Consider the following 18,533-nt stretch of genomic DNA (forward strand, 5'->3'; position numbering starts at 1 on the left):
CCACATCACCCCAAAGTCCATGACAGAGTTTCCCATCACCCCACACCTCCCTGTAGATTCCCCTCTCCCCTCCCATCCCTCCCAGAGCCTCCTACCACCTTCTGGTCTAAGTGTCTTCCTCCTTTTTGCTCAACCCCTCATTTCTCCCAACCAACACTCACCCGAGGGCCACGCTCGCCGGCTTTTCCAGGCAAACCTGGGTCCCCCTAGTGATGGAGAGAAAAGTCACTCTGTGCAGCTGGGTTAGGATCTAACTGACTCAGTCAGCGGAGACAGAGATGGCCTGGACACTGACTGGACAGGGGGAGATGGGGATGGACAAGATGACCTCTTAGGGCCCCAACCATCCTTGGGGTCATGGTTCAAGGGTAAAGGATCAAAAGCCACAGTGGGGAGGAGTCTCACCGGGGTGCCCTCGTCGCCTTTCTCTCCAGCTTCACCCTGAGAGACATGAGTCAGCTTGGTACCAAGACCCCAGTGATACAAGCACCCATTCTCCCTATTCTCCACCCCCCCACTAACTCCAGCCTCTCACATCTCTTCCTCGGGGGCCGACAGGTCCTGGGGGGCCAGGTCGCCCGGGATCTCCCTTCTCTCCAGGAGGCCCCGAGTCGCCCTGCCAGGGAGACAAGAAAGAGGTGATGAAGAACTCAGAGACCAGGCAGCCTTTGAGAGGAGGGAACTCCAGAAACTCTGGGTTGTAGAGGTTGTAGATACTCACTGTGGGTCCTGCTCTGCCAGTGAGGCCAATGGGACCCTGAGAGAGAGCAGGAAGGGTAACGGGACTTAGCCAGAGTTTGAGGTACCTTTCCCTCCACCTTCTGTTACACGCCTTCCCCCCATTTATTCACCCGGACTCCTGGGTCTCCTTTGGGCCCAGGGTCTCCAGGAAGAGCCAATCCAGGTGGGCCCTGTAGATGGGATTAGCAGAATTCAGGAGAGGGTAGCCTCCAGCTGTGCCTACCCACAAACCCTCTGGCCTCACTCACTTGTTCCCCTTTGGTTCCAGAAGCTCCTCTGGGTCCAGGGAGTCCAGCATCTCCCTAAAGGTGACAAGGAGTGTCAGCATTAGTACCAGGCTCCAGGTATTGTCACAACCCAGCAATCATGCTGCAAGCCTTGTGATTTCTAGGTAGCACCCAAGATAGACCCTGTGACCCTGTGACCTTGACCTCACCCTTTAACAACCCCCAGACATACCTTTTCTCCTTTGACTCCAGCACCATCAGGACCCTGAAAACAAACAGGACAGATACAGCTCAGCCTTCTCTAGGGATTCATAGGATCAGGCTCCATGGGGACGGAGATAAATGAAGCTAGATGTCACAGGCTCAGTCTCTGCCTGTAGGTCACAGGCTCACTAGCAAGAACAAGGTAAGGGCCACACACAAGGGACTGACATATGTCCATGACCGCAGAATGGTTATGGGGCACAGGGGCACAGCTGGAGGTCTGAAGATTACCGCGCAAGGGGAATCACCAAGCTGAGCTACCCGGGGTTGAGGTTGTGCAGCCCCAGCCCTGAGCAGTAGTTCCTATGCCACTGCTCCAGGACTTTGCTGGCCTCAGGACCCCGTCTGTCCCTCACTTACCACTGCAGGGTCCCCGGGGCGACCAGGCTCCCCCTACAGAGAGAGGACAGAAACAGGTCAAAAGGCCACCTAGGAACCCAAAGTCCAAGTGTCCCATCTGCCACATCCCTGCTGCCAGGAAGTGTGACATCCAACCCATAAGTTACCTTTTCTCCTCTGCGGCCAGCAGGTCCTGGTGGCCCCTGTACATGGAGAAATTGTGAGTCTGAACAGGGAGAGAGGGACACAGGAAAGTCCCATTCCTGATCCCCTGCCAAAGTCACAGACTCACCTCAGGACCCTCCACTCCAGGATGTCCAGCAACCCCGGGGAGTCCCTGGGGAAGAAGAACAGAGGTGGGTGGGGGTGGGTTAGAAAGGGGTCTCAGGAGACTGGGGTTGGGCAGGGCGGGAGTCAAACTTGGCAAGAGACAGAAAGCAGTGAAAGCCAAGGGCAGTTTACCCAAGTCAGAAAATTGAAAGCTCAATCCCTGAGGCTGAGCACTGTATCCCTAAGGATTGGGTGTCTTGGGCTGATGAGTAGAAGGGAGGGGGTAGAACGGATCAAGAGCAGGAAATTAGAACGAAGAGGGAACATAGAATCCACAAGTCAGTCAGCACTGGCTAAGGTCAAAGGGCTTACCTGGGGTCCCACTGCACCAGGTGGTCCCCGTTCACCCTGACGGAACAGAAGAGGTTAGAGCTGAGAATGGCCTCGGATCCTCCCAAGCCCCCCAGGTTGCACGTACCTTTTCTCCAGGTTCCCCCGGGGTCCCTGTCTGTCCCCGGTCACCCTAAGGAAAAAGAAGAGAGGGGCTTTCAGAGAACACCAAATAAAGTGTATCGACCTCCAGCTACTAAAACTACCAAAGCCTCTGCTCTCTCTAGGCCCATAACCTTCCAGCCTCCGCAACACTGTGGGAGGGTCCAGACTACACCTTACATCTGCACACACCACTCCCTGCCACAGCTGGGACTTACTTTGGGCCCAGTAACTCCAGGAGCTCCCCGTAGGCCCTGGATGATGGAGAGTTCAGAGATTTGGGTTAGAGCATACGGGTGAAATGGGAGCTGACGATTGGAGGCAGAAACTAGAGCTAACTCACCGGTTCACCTGGGGCCCCAGGTTGTCCTGGAAGGCCTGGGGATCCATCCTCACAGTCACCCTGAAGGAGAAAAAAATGACATGAAGACCCAGGGGAGGCCCTGCCTATGGGCCACAAGAGGTCGGGTTCCTACCTTCTCTCCCTTCTCTCCAGTGCGGCCAGCCGGGCCTTGGGGTCCAGGGCTTCCAGGAAGACCCTAGAAGGAAGTAAACAAACATATAAGCCCAAAACTAGGAAGCCCAGCACTCAACCACTGCCCCAGCAGAAGCCCATAGCCTTCTCACCGGAAGTCCAGGCTCGCCTTGTCCAGTGCCACCAATACCTGGTCCTGGGGGACCCTGGAGAAGGACAATGTGTCAGGAAATGGCCATGAGACTTGGACTCCAAGCCATCCCCGGGACACCTGGTCCCTTACTTACCCGTTCCCCACGATCACCTTTGTCACCCTGGAAGACAGATCATGACCCCATGACTATGGATCATACCCTTCCTCCCCAAGATACAAGGAGAGTTATTGGGTCAAACTTTATTACAGAAATAATGGGAGCTGGGTGTGGTGGCACAGGCCTTTAATCCCAGCACATGGGAGGCAGGCAGATCTCTGTGTGTTCAAGGCCAGCCTGGGTCTGCATAGTAAGTTCCATGCTAGCCCAAGTTACATAGAGCAATCCTGTCTCAACACCCCCACCCCCCAAAGAATAATGGGGAACTGAGGAGTGGGAGTTAAAGGCCAGAGTAGTAAGGGTTGTATGGACTCCAGCGGGGTCACCAAGTCTCTGAATCACACAGCGTTCATAAAACTAATAGGGGATCATGGTGTCACCTTCACTGATGTTCCTGGAAGTCCTGGGGGACCACGGGGTCCTGGTTGTCCCAAAGAGCCACGAGGTCCAGGGGGTCCCTGATAAAGGAAACAATACATAAAGTGTTTAGACCTCACTGCCCCCTCCATTGGGTCTTCTCCCTCTCCCGTATCTCTTGCCATCACATATCTTGGGACTTACGGAAGGTCCAGGGTCCCCTTTCTTTCCAGGAAGTCCTTCACCTCCAGTGACTTGCCCAGGCTCCCCCTGTGTGGGCAGAGAGCACTTCTCAGGGTAGGGAAGATAGAATAAGCTCCTAGAGGTATCCCAGTTCTTCCTTAGCAGGCTTTAGGCCTTGTTTAGGGTCTAGCCTGGGGTACCCCTGCTCCTCCAGGGAATATCCTGGCCCCCTCTCCCTTTCCCTTTAACCTACCGGCTCTCCCTTTGGGCCTCGAGGCCCTCGCTCTCCCTGAGGACAAAGCAGAGGAGAGGGGTAGTAAATTCAGATGAGTCTCAGGGTAGCTCTCATGAGCCATGACTAACCCCAGCCCCCAGAAGGCACTGGAAAAGCAGAGAGCACTTACCGGTTCCCCAGGAGGGCCAGGCCACCCAGGAGAGCCCTGTAAATGGAGGTCAAAGGCAGAACAGTCAAAACCAAAGCACCCAGTCAGGCCATGGTGCCTTTAACCCCAGCGCTCGGGAGGCAGAGGCAGGCGGATCTCTGTGAGTTCGAGGCCAACCTGCTCTACAGAGCAAGTTCCAGGACAGACTTCAAAGCTACAGAGAAACCCTGTCTCAAAAAAACAAAGCCAAAACCAAAAAACAAAAACAACAACAAAACAAAAACTCATAGCACCTGTTCAAGGAATTGTCCCCCTGTGACCAGCAAAGGCAAGGTTGACTCACCTTAACACCAGGAGACCCAGGAACACCAGTGAGGCCAGGACTGCCTGGAGGCCCTTCTGGGCCAGGAAAGCCCTAGGCAAGGAGGCAAGGAGGTCAGAGCAGGGAAAGAATCTCCACCCTGTCCTAATTTACATCAAGAGCCCCATTCTGTCGCCAGCGGCTCTAACCTCCAGGATCCTAAGTGTTACCAGAGGTGAGCAGTCTGGGAGAAGCGGCATTACCAAACTGAAGGGCGCTAATCCCAGGCAGTGAAGAGGCAGAGGCTCAGCCTCTCGGGGATCTCAAAGCCTTTACTCTCTCCACTTCAGAACCTCAGCCTAATTTGCTATGGTTTATAATCTTCACCCAGGCGTCTAAGAATATCTGTGGGTATTTATTTATTTGAGATAGGGTCTTGCTGTACAGTCTAGGTTAGCCCCAATGCTGTGGCTCCCCTTACCCCTGCTTCTTGGGGGCTAGGATTACAAGTGCGCATGCCCAGCTCATCCTGGGGCTCTAACTCCTCCTCCTTCTTTCTCTATGCCCTCGGAGAGCACCAGCAGGAGTACCCTGGAGATGGCTGATGACCGCCACACTCACCCTCTCGCCTTTTGCCTGGGTACTTCCCGGGGGACCCTGTGGGCCAGGAGCACCAGTCCTGCCCTGAATGAGGAGAACAGGTCAGGAGGCTGCAAACCAGTCAGGGTAGGGACAGGTGTGGAGAGGAACTCACCGGGAGACCGGGGGGACCTGGAGGTCCAGCTTGTCCTTGCAGTCCCTAAAAAGGGTGACCCACGTGAGTCCTGTGCTGTCAACCAGCTCAGCCCCACTGACTCCTGGTCTGTTTACCTATACAGGGTTACTTACCGGTACTCCAGGCTCCCCCTTCTGGCCCTAGGAAAAGACATGTCAGCAGAGGGTAAGAATAAACAGCCTAAATGTGGCCTTTCAGGCATTCAGCCCTGGGCACTCACCTGTGGACAATGCACAGTACAAGGCTCCGGTTGTGGCTGTGGACAAAGAGGCTCTTTGAGACCAGGAAGCTCCCTTAAAACAGCCCCTAGGTGTCGTGTCCCATCCCCTGCCCCCCCCACCGGTTCTCAGGAGGCCTTGTCCGAACCTGTATGGTCACAGCTGCCCGACACAGGGCTACTGCCAGATCACTGACTGCTCGGTCCAAGCTTGGGCCATTATCCAAGGCAAAGAAGTTCTGGATGGTGTCCGTGCCTGGTGCCAAGCGTCGCAGCTGCTCTGGGTCAGCGCCCGCCATACCCAAAATCATCACCTTGAGCCCTAAGAAGAAATCCAGCAACCTACATGTCGACCTCACTGGGGCCACCGCTATTCCCAAGGCCCCATGCCATCAGCCTTACAGCTCACCAGAAGCCTGGGCCTCACGAATGGGGCTGAATATATCCCCTCTCAGCGGCTCATCCACTAACAGGACCATCACCCCTGGTACTCGCTGACGGCGACCAGGAGCGTTGGGTGCCAAGAGGTGGCTGTGAGCTGTGATCACGGCTGTGCCTACAAAGAAGGGCGTGTCAGAAGCCTGAGACATTGAACTCCTGATGGGGAAGCCGTTTGCAGCCCTTACCTAGGTTGTTTCCGCTTGGGTCCACATAGGGGATATCTCGGATCTTTTGCAAGATGATGCCAAGATCATGGGAACTATTCAGGGGGAACAATGGGGAGGGCCGGTGACTGTAGGACAGCAGGCCAACCTGGGTGGGGACAGACAGAGAACATGGGGGGAGTGAAGGAATAGGACAGGGTCCTCAGAGTCTGGAGAAAAAGACACGGGTGGTATGACCAATTCAGAACTGCTAATTAGAGGGTCTGTAACGATGGTAGGATGGGGGTCACCCAGCAGGTGAGATGGTCTGGAGCTTGGGGAGGAGCTAGGAGCACCTAAACCCCCAGAGGGATGGGGAGTTGTTGGCTGGTGAGGAACCTGCAGAGGAGGGACAGAGACAGTGGAGTCTGCCTGTCTTTAGAGCCAAACCTGGGCAGCCTGTGGACCAAGAGGCCCGAGTGCAGACACCAGCCTCTCCAGGACCCTCCTGACAACCTCTGCATTGTGCGCATTGTCTCGGGTGGTACGTAACAGGAACACCGCGTCCACCTGGCCATGGGGACACACTGCACAAAAAAACCGAGTTGCTAGCATCATTAACCATGTCGTGGTCCCTGCCCCCCCCCTCCGGGCTTCTCCCACCGTTCATTCCATACCTGGCTTTTGTGTGACAGAGACCTCAGGACCTCGTGTACCCCTCTGGATAGGTACCAGAGAGAAGACATAGGAAACACCAGGGTCTAGGCCTGTCACCCTGTGGGAGCTTGAGGTCCCTGGCAGTGTCTGTGGAGCCCCGGGCACTTCTGCAGAAGCAAATTTGGTTAAACAGGAGCTTCTCTATGGAGCCCTAAACACTACACACCCAACTCTGGCCTTCACCTCACCCTGGCCAGTTCCTCTGAGGGGCCGCCAGGACAAGATATAGCTGGATGCCTCAGGTACTGGGGTCCAGGCCAAAGTCACTGAGTCAATAGAGGTGTCCACCACACGGAGGTCAGTGCTCAGGACACGAGAGGGCTCTGAAAGAGGAATCGGAGACCAAAGAATCAGAGCCTGGATGCAGAGAACAAGAGCGGCAGGATCTCCTGAAGCAGGTTCGCTTTAGTGAGGCATTATGGGAGATCATGGTGGATTCTCCAGCAGGGCCTTAGGGGAGGGGCTTAGGCCACATCATCGATGAGGGGACGCGCACACCACAGCCCACAGAACTCTGGGAAGGCTCACCAGTATGTGCAGACACCTTCCTAGGGGGCCCTTCTCCCGTTTGCCCCAGGACACTCAGCCATACATGGTACAGTGTGGCTGGCTCCAGTCCATCCAGGTTGTAGCTGTTAGACTCAGGTTGCAAGTTCAGGGACTGTTCCTGGCCACCTGAGACAAGTAAGGACCAGGACTATGCAGGAGGGTGGTGATTAACAGTGACAGAAGCACCCACCTCACCAACTCCCACCAACAACACTGACCACTGCTGATCAAGTCCATCCGCCTGACGGACCTTCCTCTCTCATCTTTACCCTGGCCTCTCCACTGACCTACCAGATGCATCCCCTCAAGCCTGATTAACCCCGCCCACCTTGTCGATTAGGCCCCCTGCTGTTTTTGTTCCTGCAGACCTCCCCCCCTCCTTTCACCCACGTTGATGACTCCGCCCACTGGCCCTCTGCCTCTATTGATCCCAACCTATTGGTCCTACTAGGGCACCTCTCACCCTCAGGTTGCCAATGGAGACGGAAGCCCAGGGCTCCAGGTACCGGCTCCCAGCGCAGCCTCAAAGAATGCGCTCCTCGCTGCACTACTTGAAGGCTCTCCAGAGGTGTTGGAGCTTCAGGCGCTTAAGAGAAAGCACTACAGTCAGGGAGGTTTTGCCCCATAGGCTGCACCAGTCCCAAGTACTACATTCCCCACCTCCCCCAAGATTTTGCCTACACAGGTTAACTACAAATCCTTGATCCCTTCTCCAATCTCCGGCACACGTCCAGCCCCATAAGCTCCACCCCTTGGACACTAGCCCCAATCCAAACCCCAAATCCTCCTACGTGTGGTGACGACAATAGAAACTGGTGCGCCCTCTCGGTCCCCAACCAGTGCCGTCACTCTCACTGAGTAGCTGACTCCGCCTTCCAGATCCCGTATCTCGGCAGAGTCTTTGTTTCCTGGGAGTATCTGGTGCCTCATAGGGCCGCCTGTCCAGGCCAGTGAAGAGTAAGAGTTAGGGGAGTTACCAGAGAGGGCGCTGTAACCGGGGAGGACAAGCATGGGGTCATGGAGCCGTACCTTCACTCCGTCCCCATGCCAGTCTATAGGCTGTGGCTCCAGGGACTCCTACCCAAGTGACCCGTACAACATCACTGGACGCATTAAGGATTTGCAGTTTGGACACACTGCCCACAGGCTCAGGAGCTAGGGGCAAAGGCAAGGGAAAGGTCAGGGGTCACTGGGTATCTAGCAGGGGCAGGAGTGGCCAGGCGAGCATGGGTAATGGAGGCTAGGTGAGGTTAATGCAGCTGGGTCAGTGGAGGGAAGTTTAAGAGTGAGGAGGTCAGTGTTCCAAAGTAGGAAGTGTGGCACAGCCAAGGTCACCACCGTGGGTGGACACTCAGTCACCATGGGTGGTTCAGTGTGGACAGGAAAGTCACTGAGCAGCAATGGAGTAGTAGTTAGAGCAGGGCAGAAATACACGGCAGGGTGGGTCAGCCGACAAGGTGAGAGAAGAGCTGGCCAGGGTCACTCACCAGTCCTCACAACCACAGAGGCAGGGGGGCCATCCACACCAGCAACATGGGTTCTCACATGCACTGTGTACTCTGTGTCTGGCTCCAGCCCATCGATGTCAGCCACCGTGGCTTCCCCAGAAACCAACTGAGATTTCTCTGGACCTAGAATCAGGGATAGAGGCAACACCAGGACTTGGCAGACTAACCGTACTCCACTTAGACCCCAAAAGATCTCCATCCGTCTCCTCTCAGAATCGCCTCTCAGCCCCCCTTAAACCCCTGCCTCCTACCACGGCCTGAGTGCCAGGAAACCCTGTATCCTGTGGCGCCAGGAACACCGGTCCAGGCAATGCTGATGGATGAGGGGCCAGACTGAGTCAAATGGACTCTCCTCACAGGGCTCAGTGGGTCTGGAGAGGGAGACAAGGGGAGTCTGGTAAAGCAGGCAGGAGGTCTAATTGGATGATTCTAATTCCACGAGTGTTTAAAGAGGCAGAGATCTCACAAAGAAGGCAGTAAAGCTTTGACAAAAGGCACCTAGGAAGGCTAAGCAGGCAGGCGGCAGCAATCTGAAAGACAAGGTGTGATGCAGCGGAGTCTATGGATGCATTAGGAGATAGTGAGGGCATCAGGCAAAGAACAAAGTAAAAGTTTAAGAGAGAGCTGGTCTGGCGAAAGAGAAGGAAAAGGAGGAGGAGGGAGAGAAGAGGAGGAGGGAGAAGGAAAAGGAGGAGAAAGAAGAGGAGGAGGGGAAAGAAGGAGGAGGAAGAGGAGGAGAAGGTGGAGGAAGAAGAAGGGGAAGTGGTGGGTTCTGAGGGATGAGTAGCAGGAATAAGAAGAAAGACAGTGGGAGCTGAGGGGGAGCTGAAGGAACGACTCTCTTAGGGTGGAAGCGGCGGGCATGTAAGTGATGAAAAGGGCAGTCTGAAGGGACACTGGAGGCGAAGAACCAAGAAACTGGGTCAGGCTCTGACCGGTTCGAGCCACAATGACCACAGGGGGGCCCTCCTCTCTTCCTCGAAGTGCTGACACAGCCACGTGATAAGAGGTTCCAGGCTGCAGCCCCAGGATGTCTGTGGTAGTCGAGTCTGGGGTCAGTGTCTGACTGGACTCTGGACCTAGGATCAGAGAGAAATGATGGCCCGGTTTCTGGCTGTCCTCTTAGTTCTCTCCTCAGTCATCCACACACTCCGCACTGACCGCTGCCTGTCCTCCAGCTAATCCGAAATCCACTGGCCCCAGGTACAGGTCCCCAGGCCACTCTAATTCTTGTTGCATCTGACACCACAACCCGCAGTCCTGGAACAGTAAGTTGGGTTTCTGGATCTGGAGATTAAAAACAGGGGTCAAGGGTCAAGATATGGACAGCAGCAAGTCAGTCACCAGTCCCTACAAGTCTCCCAAAGTGCTCACCTCTGCGGATGGTCAGGGTGCTGGCACCGCCCTCATGAGTGCCCATTCGAGCAGACACCCGCACTGTGTAGCTGATCCCAGCTCGAACATCATCTAAGTCAAAGGTCGTCTGACTCCCAGGGAGCAACAGGGTTCGCTCAACTCCTGAGAGAAGGTAGGGTGGACAGGCAGGGGTCAGTACCATACAGGGATATAAAACAGCAATCGGTGATGGGCAGGAATGCAAGACAAGGGGTCTCATGGGAGCTGGAAAATTGGATGGGGAGGGGCAGCGAGAAATGAAAGCAGTAAGAGAAAGGGTTAAGGGGACCAGTCATGGAGGCAGCACGGGACAACTGGAGTCACCGGTGAATGGGGACACTGGGAAATAGAGGATGTAGTATGGTGAGAGTCCGTGACAGCGAGTGGACCAGCTGCTGATAGACATTGTCACCCAGCAGAGGCGAGTGGACCAGCCGCTGATAGACATTGTCACCCAGCAGAGGCGAGTGGACCAGCCGCTGATAGACATTGTCACCCAGCAGAGGCGAGTGGACCAGCCGCTGATAGACATTGTCACCCAGCAGAGGTGAGTGGACCAGCCGCTGATAGACATTGTCACCCAGCAGAGGTGAGTGGACCAGCCGCTGATAGACATTGTCACCCAGCAGAGGTGAGTGGACCAGCCGCTGATAGACACTGTCACCCAGCAGAGGTGAGTGGACCAGCCGCTGATAGACATTGTCACCCAGCAGAGGCGAGTGGACCAGCCGCTGATAGACATTGTCACCCAGCAGAGGTGAGTGGATCAGCCGCTGATAGACATTGTCACCCAGCAGAGGCGAGTGGACCAGCCGCTGATAGACATTGTCACCCAGCAGAGGTGAGTGGATCAGCCGCTGATAGACACTGTCACCCAGCAGAGGCGAGTGGACCAGCCGCTGATAGACATTGTCACCCAGCAGAGGTGAGTGGACCAGCCGCTGATAGACATTGTCACCCAGCAGAGGTGAGTGGATCAGCCGCTGATAGACACTGTCACCCAGCAGAGGTGAGTGGATCAGCCGCTGATAGACACTGTCACCCAGCAGAGGTGAGTGGATCAACCGCTGATAGACACTGTCACCCAGCAGAGGTGAGTGGACCAGCCGCTGATAGACACTGTCACCCAGCAGAGGTGAGTGGATCAGCCGCTGATAGACATTGTCACCCAGCAGAGGCGAGTGGACCAGCCGCTGATAGACATTGTCACCCAGCAGAGGCGAGTGGACCAGCCGCTGATAGACACTGTCACCCAGCAGAGGTGAGTGGACCAGCTGCTGATAGACATTGTCACCCAGCAGAGGCGAGTGGACCAGCCGCTGATAGACATTGTCACCCAGCAGAGGCGAGTGGACCAGCCGCTGATAGACATTGTCACGGATGGCAGAGTCCGTGACAGCGAGTGGACCAGCCGCTGATAGACACTGTCACCCAGCAGAGGCGAGTGGACCAGCCGCTGATAGACATTGTCACCCAGCAGAGGCGAGTGGACCAGCCGCTGATAGACATTGTCACCCAGCAGAGGCGAGTGGACTAGCCGCTGATAGACATTGTCACCCAGCAGAGGTGAGTGGACCAGCCGCTGATAGACATTGTCACGGATGGCAGAGTCCGTGACAGCGAGTGGACCAGCCGCTGATAGACATTGTCACCCAGCAGAGGCGAGTGGACCAGCCGCTGATAGACATTGTCACGGATGGCAGAGTCCGTGACAGCGAGTGGACCAGCCGCTGATAGACATTGTCACCCAGCAGAGGCGAGTGGACCAGCCGCTGATAGACATTGTCACCCAGCAGAGGCGAGTGGACCAGCCGCTGATAGACATTGTCACCCAGCAGAGGCGAGTGGACCAGCTGCTGATAGACATTGTCACCCAGCAGAGGTGAGTGGACCAGCCGCTGATAGACATTGTCACCCAGCAGAGGCGAGTGGACCAGCCGCTGATAGACATTGTCACCCAGCAGAGGCGAGTGGACCAGCTGCTGATAGACATTGTCACCCAGCAGAGGTGAGTGGACCAGCCGCTGATAGACATTGTCACCCAGCAGAGGTGAGTGGACCAGCCGCTGATAGACATTGTCACCCAGCAGAGGTGAGTGCTGGGTAAAACACGAGAGATTAGATTAGAGGACTCTTAGTGGGGGGGCAGTGGGAATGTGAGGGGTTGGGGGGCACATGGGAGTCTGAAGGAGCGCTCGAGGCAAAGAATCAAGAGACTGAGACAGAATCTGTCCAGTTTGCGCCACAATGACCACAGGGGGGCCCTCTTCTCCCTCTTGAGAAGGACAGCAGGAGGGAGGACCATAGAGCTTGTGGTGGAGGAGGATGAGCCATGGTAGGGTGTGGGTGGAGTGGGGAGAGACAACTGGCGAGACAGGCAGGATAGAGGAGAGGAAAGACAGACCCTGGGGCAGTTCTGGGGATGACAGTTGTCAGGATGTAGATGGGCAAAGAGATGACGGAAGTTGTCAGAACCCAGAGGAAGGGGTGTGAGGGTGCTGCTGGCTGGGACTTCAGGATGAGAAGACTTTTCTGACTGCTTCTGCCTTACCTTGGCTACTGCGGACAGTGACACGGTACTCAGTGGCACCGGAGACTGGGTGCCAAGACACTCGCACCCGGTGCCCGGGCAGTTCTGTGGCTCGTAAATTCATCACCTCGCTCGCTGGCTGCTCTGGCCCTGGGAGAGAGGAGACTGTAAGGTTGACTGGAGTCTGGAGCTGCTAGATTTTCCCAGTCACTTCAAGCTACAGAGCCCTCACCTGTAGGAACGACGGTCGCAGGAGTGGCCACCTCCCGGCCCTCCAACAGAGTGTAGAGTGTGAAGCGATACTCAGTGCCCGGCTGCAACCCATCCAGCTGGTGGCGGGTCACATCAGAGGGCAGGACCACTTTCTGTGGTGCTTCCAAGCCTGTAAGATGGCAGGGTCATGTTAGCTGCAGCCAAGCCCCAAACCCTGCCTGCCCAGCCATCCAGTTGCACTGACCACTTTCACGATGCCACTCCAACCGGTAGCCACGGGCCCCAGGCACCAAGTTCCAGGAAAGGAGGATGGATGTGGGGCTCAAGATGACAGGGTGCAGGGTCTGCTCAACCGAGGAGTCTGCCCAGGGCACATGGGTATCAATGGCCTCTACACCCTGCCCTGCCTGCCCATCCCAACCTGAAGAAAGGACCCAGACTTCTCACCAGTGCGGCCAGTCAGAGAAGTGGCAGGCCCCACGCTGTGGCCAAAGAGGGCGCTCACAGTCACCTCATAGTCTGTGCCAGGCTCCAAGTGATATAAAAGCATTGACCCCTGTCCAGGGCTCAGGTCCTGCTGCTGTGTTGCCCCGCCTGTATTGGGGCCACAGAGGGTTCAGTGGGCGTTACAGGCGCAGGACTTTATCACTTTGTCAATCCACACCTCTCGCTTACCACGGAGGTCTCGCCATGCCACACGGTAGCCAGTGGCACCTGGCACTCTCCTCCAGGCCACCAGAAGGCTGTGGGATGTGATGTTCTGGATGCTCAACTCCAGCCCTTCCTCGGCAGCTGAGGGAAGGTCCACCGGGGTCAAAAGTAGGAAGGGGTTTGGGGGTCTGGGTGGTTAGGAGAATGGGGTCAGAGGTTAACAGAATTGCTCACTGGTCCGAGCTGTTCCACTCACGGCCTCCCCGATGCTGTTGGCGTAGAGGGCGACCACAGTCACTTGGTATTCAGTTAGTGGCCGGAGCCCCTGTAGTCGCATGCTGGTCTCACCAGCTGGGACGTTCACCTGCCCAGAGCCAGAGGTCATCTCATATTGCTGGCCAAGCCCCGTAGCAGCCATCACCGCTGACAAGCCTTACCTCCTGTCGCTCACTCGGCAGTGGCTGTCCCAGTCCTGTCAGAGGGGTGTACTGAACCTTGTAGCCAGTCACGGGGCCACTAGCCGCTGTCCACTGTACTCGCAAGGATTGACTACTTGGCTCAGACAGCACCAGGTCCCGGGGCCCAGACGGAGTGCCATCAGCTGCAAATGGGGTTGGGGCAGCATCAGGTCATCAGGAAAGAGGGTGAGGAGCACCTAAGTCAGCACTCCCAGGCTGGGGTTAGGACAGGGGCCCAGGGCCAGGGTACCCAGCATGGGCAGGAACTTACGGGGCAGGGTCACAGGCACACCACCAGCAGACGTGCACACCCTCCGAGAAATGAGGGGCAACAGGGTCCTCAGGATGCTGAAGTCGTTGACAAAGAAGAAGAAGTCACTGGTTGGCTGTGAGGCAACCCGCTTCAGCTCCTCGGGGTCAGCATTCTTGATTCCTGAAGAGATGCCCAAACAGGGCTCAGTTACTTCCTCATTCTCTGCACGGTCCCCACTCCAACTGACCTCTCGCCTCAGCTTGGTTCTCACCCACAGCAAACAGCTTGACTCCCTGCCCCTTCAGTTTTTGGGCAGCCGGGTCCACTAAGTCTTGGGACTTCCCATCCGTGATCAGGATACAGACCTAGAATAGATGCCAAGACCAGTAAGGGATGCTTTGAACATTTATTTTGGAGTCCCATTTGGAGGCACGGTAAGTTTAGGGAACACCTTGGGTATGCCAGGTCGTGTTAGATGGGGCAAAAAGACATGGTCAGAAACGTGACGAAGAGCGGCCCCTGTGCGTGTGTTGCCACCCTTATAGCTGAGTTCCCGGATGGCGCGGACGGTATCACCTCCAGAGCCGAGTGCATCCAGACCAAATTCTGTTCTAAGGGGAAGAAACAGAATAACAAAACGCAAGAATCTCTTCCTGTCCTGGCCTCTGGGATGAGAGCTCTTGAGAGTGCCCTTGGTTCTGAGATCCCAGACCTCTACCACGGAAGCTTCCACCTTAACAGACTCCACAGGTGCCGCGCAGTCCAGCAGTGCTGTGGAACTTCAACAGACTGTGAACCCTTAAGGTTCCCAGCCTCAGGGGGGACAGGATATCTGGTTAAACAATTATAGGAGGAAGGGCCCAGTGGTAGGACAGTGGACACTGGCGGGACAGAAAGTCTTTCTGGTGAGCTGAAGGGGTCAGAAAGCCCAGACATGACTGGACTGTGCATCTCTATTCAGACCAGAAAATAGAATCATCCCGTCTAGCTCACCCTACCTCTGACCCCTCCAGGACACTGGCTTAGGAGTGCTTCAGGACAGGAACACTCTTCCCAGTTATCCCTACCTCTCTCCAGAGGAGGTCTCTGCTAGGGCCTTTCTGGACTCCCCAAAGCTGGTTTCTAGACTCTCTCCTATCTGAGGAAAGGGGTCTTGGGACCTACGATCTTGGCCCCAAGCCAGCTACTCACTGTGGGTCATCACTGTACTGCACCGTGGCAAATCGGACGCCCTGCGCACTGGCTGCCCCTGAAAAAGGCAGCACCAGCCCCTCCAGGAATCCTCGCACTTCGCGGAAGTTGCTGCGGCCAATGGATGAAGAGCCATCGAGTAAGAACACGATGTCAGCGGCGTAAAGTCGCGTGCAGGTCACTGAAGCGGGAGGAGAGATCGTGACCTTTCCTAGGAATCCAGCCATCCTCTCTAGGCTCTGCGGTCCCCTGGGACCGAGTGGACAACAGGCTTCGTCTGCCTAGCAAATGGGGCTCCGGTAGGCGTGTGCCTGCTAGCCTTGGAGGAAGCCGCAGTGGGGCTCAGAGTAGAGCTTGTCTAAGGGAGGGCAGAAGCACCGTGGGGGAGGATAGATTGCAAGCAGGGTGTAGTTCTGGGACTGAAGTCAGCTTCGGACAGACTGTTGCCGGGTGGCAAAGGGCAGGGGATTCAGCATGCATCTAGAGAGCTAGAATTTGGGTGCCAACGGGATAGGAGGCAATTTGGGGAGCCCAGAGTGGAATTTGGGAAGCCTGGGAAGAGTTAGAGGCATCGGTGAAGAGTTTGGAGGAAACCTGGGTGGGAAGGTGTCAGGAATAAAGTTTGAGTAGATGCATGGGTGACAGGGTGCAGAATCCCGGAAGGTGCCCACCTCTATCTCTGGGCTGGGCCCACACTCCGGGCGCCCCCACCAGGACCTCGGCAGCGCAGAGCGCAGCGACCAGGAGCCGCAGCCTCATCCTGGGTGATAGAAACCGTCAGGCAGGAACCCCACCTCTGTTCCTTCTCCTGAGCCTTTGGTGGGTGGAAGCCCAGTGCCCCCCACCCAAAGCCCTAATCTTGCCTGCCCGTCAGACTGCTCCCGCCGCAGCCGCTGCCAGTCCTAGTCCCGCCGGCACAGAGGAGAAAAGTCCCAGATCCCAGGAGGCGGAGCAGCAGGCGGGGACCAGGCGGCCCGCCCTCACTCCCCTCCCCAGAGGTCTCTTCCCCCACCCCACTTCTCCCGGATTTAAGTAAGATATGACGCACTTAAGTGCAAGGCCCTCTCCCATGTCTTCTGGAATCATCCAGGTTTTTTTTTTGACAGACGCTGAGAGAGCACCCCAACCTCGCTTAGGGTTATAGGTCTTGACTGCTTTTTAGACAGTGACCAATGAAGTCATTGCTGCTTTCTGAAATGTGGACAGGTTCCTGCAGACCATAGGGGTAGCAGCCCGATGGTGGGACACTTTGCAGCTGGAACTGACTCACCCCCAACCCGTGGGGGTGCCCAGACAAAGCCTCAGGCCATAGATCCTGACAAACCCAAATCTTGTGAATCAGCCATGCTTCTGTCTGGTGGACCTCCTGTGCCCCACCCTAGCCTCTGCGACAGGCAGGGCAGCCCCCAGCAAATGAGAGACACCGGGACTATTTTAGGGACCCCAAATCGTGTTGGGGATCTAAGCAAGCCACCCTTGCTTTGGAAGAGAGAACCTGTGTCGTGCTTACTCATGCTTGTCCTACCCAGTGCCCTTCACTCCCCACTATGTCTTGAACCAGTCCTAGACAGATGCCGTCCAGCTGTGTTTGCAGCCAGGGAGGGTTGTCCGTATGTGAAGGGATGGACCACCCATGCTGACAGCTCAGCTCTCCGGAATCCACCTAATGCCATGTTCCCACTGGCAGGCCCTGTCCCACCATCTAACCTGCCTTCATCCTGGCTTGTAGGAATCCCCTCTTTCAACCCATGGTAGCCTTTTGACTCAGTTCTCTGAATGGGCCTGGGACCACCCTGTGACCATTTCCTTTCCTCATCGCCTCAAGGTACCTAACATTCTCCTTCCTAATTGACCCCTCTTGGTCCTTTCCTGTGGACAGTCATTCCAAAGCCCAGGTCAAGCTCATTTTCCTAATGAGGTCTTCAGTTAATACCTATGTTACGAGGTGGGTGACATCAAGACAGAGAGACACGCCTAAGAAAACTAGCCCCTATTTGGGCCTGGTTTCTTTGTTAGTCAGTCCTGTATAGTTCAGAACAATCCCATAAGTTTATCTTCATTCACCGTTGCTGCTGGGTGTTTCCAATATGCCTGGCCCTACACCCTCGCTCCTTCAGACCCTTAGGTTAAATGGAAGTTATGTTTCCCCTGGGCCTGGCCAGAGCGGAGTTTTCTAGCATGGGCAAACCTCAGGGTACAGGGACCATCTACTCCTATGTCCCTGTTGTCAGGAAGGCTGGAGCTCTGATTGTCACTGAAGACACCCGCCCCCAGAACTATCCCGGTACACAGTGTTGTCTTTACAGGTCCCAGAAACACTCCCCAACATCTTGGTCTCCAACCCTAAAAGGTATGTTCCAGATGAGGGCGGTAGAGGCATGTTCTCATAGAGGAAATCCCTGCCCTTAAGACCATTGCCTACTCTGGCAGTCAAGGGTGGGTGGTAGCAGGATAAAGATGGCATGTACAGTATGGACATACATGTATATGTGGGCCTAGCCTTTAGGGGAAATAGGAGACCAACTTAAAGAGTATTAGCATCAAGATAAGCCTCACTAGAATTGAAGCACTCCCTCAGCTAAAGGCTCAGTGTGGGTCAAAGGAGGCTCCTGGAAAGGCAGAAGGCTGGGGATGACTAGGTCTATAGCAAGAACAGGGGTGTGGCCCTCTAAGGCCCCTGGCTGCAGCATCTCAGCAGGCTTGCAGCTTTAGATACAGTCCTGGAGACCTGTACCTACCTGCAGCTCTTCCATCAGGGCAGTGGAACCCAGAGTGTGAACCCTTCGCTCTCATGCTCCCCTGAACATCATCTTCCTCGGTGTGCCATGTCTCACCAGATGGAACCATGTCTCCAACCAGGACCCACATCCCACTGTATCCTCAATACCTCAACAATCCTCAGCAAACTGGACAGGGTGTCCTCTGACCCTCTCTTCCCTCTGCATCTCCCCAGACTACTGGGAGCATTGCCTTGCTCATGCTTCCACAGCTCACTGCCTCTCCCTGTGGCCACAGAAATGCAGCCCAAATCCCGTGCACTAACGGCTCTTACCATGCTATTTTTATGATCCCCTGTAGGCACCTGCCTGCATGCTTCTAGCTCAGAAGCAAGGAGTCAGAAACTCCAGCAGCTCCAGCCCTTCTGTACC

General features: G+C 55.8%; 1 protein-coding gene and 1 long non-coding RNA gene across 3 annotated transcripts in view; one reads left to right on the forward strand and one right to left on the reverse strand.

Moving 5' to 3' along the window:
- The window catches only part of Col7a1 (collagen type VII alpha 1 chain), a 33,370-nt gene extending 17,057 nt beyond the window's left edge, over positions 1-16,313 (reverse strand). For both annotated transcript variants that reach the window (XM_075964477.1, XM_075964476.1), the window contains exons 1-54: positions 16,248-16,313; positions 16,056-16,144; positions 15,385-15,565; positions 14,645-14,804; positions 14,465-14,558; positions 14,212-14,373; positions 13,920-14,083; positions 13,717-13,846; positions 13,507-13,623; positions 13,279-13,425; positions 13,076-13,192; positions 12,851-13,000; positions 12,640-12,768; positions 10,068-10,211; positions 9,855-9,980; positions 9,629-9,772; positions 8,945-9,064; positions 8,673-8,816; positions 8,215-8,340; positions 7,977-8,123; positions 7,649-7,771; positions 7,165-7,311; positions 6,825-6,959; positions 6,597-6,743; positions 6,370-6,506; positions 5,962-6,088; positions 5,745-5,891; positions 5,485-5,657; positions 5,339-5,374; positions 5,232-5,258; positions 5,098-5,142; positions 4,965-5,027; positions 4,386-4,457; positions 4,064-4,099; positions 3,913-3,948; positions 3,681-3,746; positions 3,500-3,577; positions 3,096-3,122; positions 2,961-3,014; positions 2,810-2,872; positions 2,677-2,736; positions 2,552-2,587; positions 2,320-2,364; positions 2,214-2,249; positions 1,864-1,908; positions 1,739-1,774; positions 1,593-1,625; positions 1,201-1,233; positions 990-1,043; positions 852-911; positions 722-757; positions 536-616; positions 406-441; positions 162-206 (exon numbers count right to left, since the gene is read on the reverse strand). In XM_075964477.1, the coding sequence (XP_075820592.1) occupies positions 162-206; positions 406-441; positions 536-616; positions 722-757; positions 852-911; positions 990-1,043; positions 1,201-1,233; positions 1,593-1,625; positions 1,739-1,774; positions 1,864-1,908; positions 2,214-2,249; positions 2,320-2,364; positions 2,552-2,587; positions 2,677-2,736; positions 2,810-2,872; positions 2,961-3,014; positions 3,096-3,122; positions 3,500-3,577; positions 3,681-3,746; positions 3,913-3,948; positions 4,064-4,099; positions 4,386-4,457; positions 4,965-5,027; positions 5,098-5,142; positions 5,232-5,258; positions 5,339-5,374; positions 5,485-5,657; positions 5,745-5,891; positions 5,962-6,088; positions 6,370-6,506; positions 6,597-6,743; positions 6,825-6,959; positions 7,165-7,311; positions 7,649-7,771; positions 7,977-8,123; positions 8,215-8,340; positions 8,673-8,816; positions 8,945-9,064; positions 9,629-9,772; positions 9,855-9,980; positions 10,068-10,211; positions 12,640-12,768; positions 12,851-13,000; positions 13,076-13,192; positions 13,279-13,425; positions 13,507-13,623; positions 13,717-13,846; positions 13,920-14,083; positions 14,212-14,373; positions 14,465-14,558; positions 14,645-14,804; positions 15,385-15,565; positions 16,056-16,143 (4,965 nt within the window). In that variant the 5' untranslated portion in view covers position 16,144; positions 16,248-16,313. The remainder of the gene's footprint in view (positions 1-161; positions 207-405; positions 442-535; positions 617-721; positions 758-851; positions 912-989; positions 1,044-1,200; positions 1,234-1,592; positions 1,626-1,738; positions 1,775-1,863; positions 1,909-2,213; positions 2,250-2,319; positions 2,365-2,551; positions 2,588-2,676; positions 2,737-2,809; positions 2,873-2,960; positions 3,015-3,095; positions 3,123-3,499; positions 3,578-3,680; positions 3,747-3,912; positions 3,949-4,063; positions 4,100-4,385; positions 4,458-4,964; positions 5,028-5,097; positions 5,143-5,231; positions 5,259-5,338; positions 5,375-5,484; positions 5,658-5,744; positions 5,892-5,961; positions 6,089-6,369; positions 6,507-6,596; positions 6,744-6,824; positions 6,960-7,164; positions 7,312-7,648; positions 7,772-7,976; positions 8,124-8,214; positions 8,341-8,672; positions 8,817-8,944; positions 9,065-9,628; positions 9,773-9,854; positions 9,981-10,067; positions 10,212-12,639; positions 12,769-12,850; positions 13,001-13,075; positions 13,193-13,278; positions 13,426-13,506; positions 13,624-13,716; positions 13,847-13,919; positions 14,084-14,211; positions 14,374-14,464; positions 14,559-14,644; positions 14,805-15,384; positions 15,566-16,055; positions 16,145-16,247) is intronic.
- Positions 1-18,533, forward strand: part of LOC142845543 (uncharacterized) — a 227,149-nt gene that overhangs the window by 69,015 nt on the left and 139,601 nt on the right. The gene's annotated exons all lie outside the window — the stretch shown is intronic.

This window comes from Microtus pennsylvanicus, chromosome 3, assembly GCF_037038515.1.
Source record: "Microtus pennsylvanicus isolate mMicPen1 chromosome 3, mMicPen1.hap1, whole genome shotgun sequence".
NCBI lineage: Eukaryota > Metazoa > Chordata > Mammalia > Rodentia > Cricetidae > Microtus > Microtus pennsylvanicus.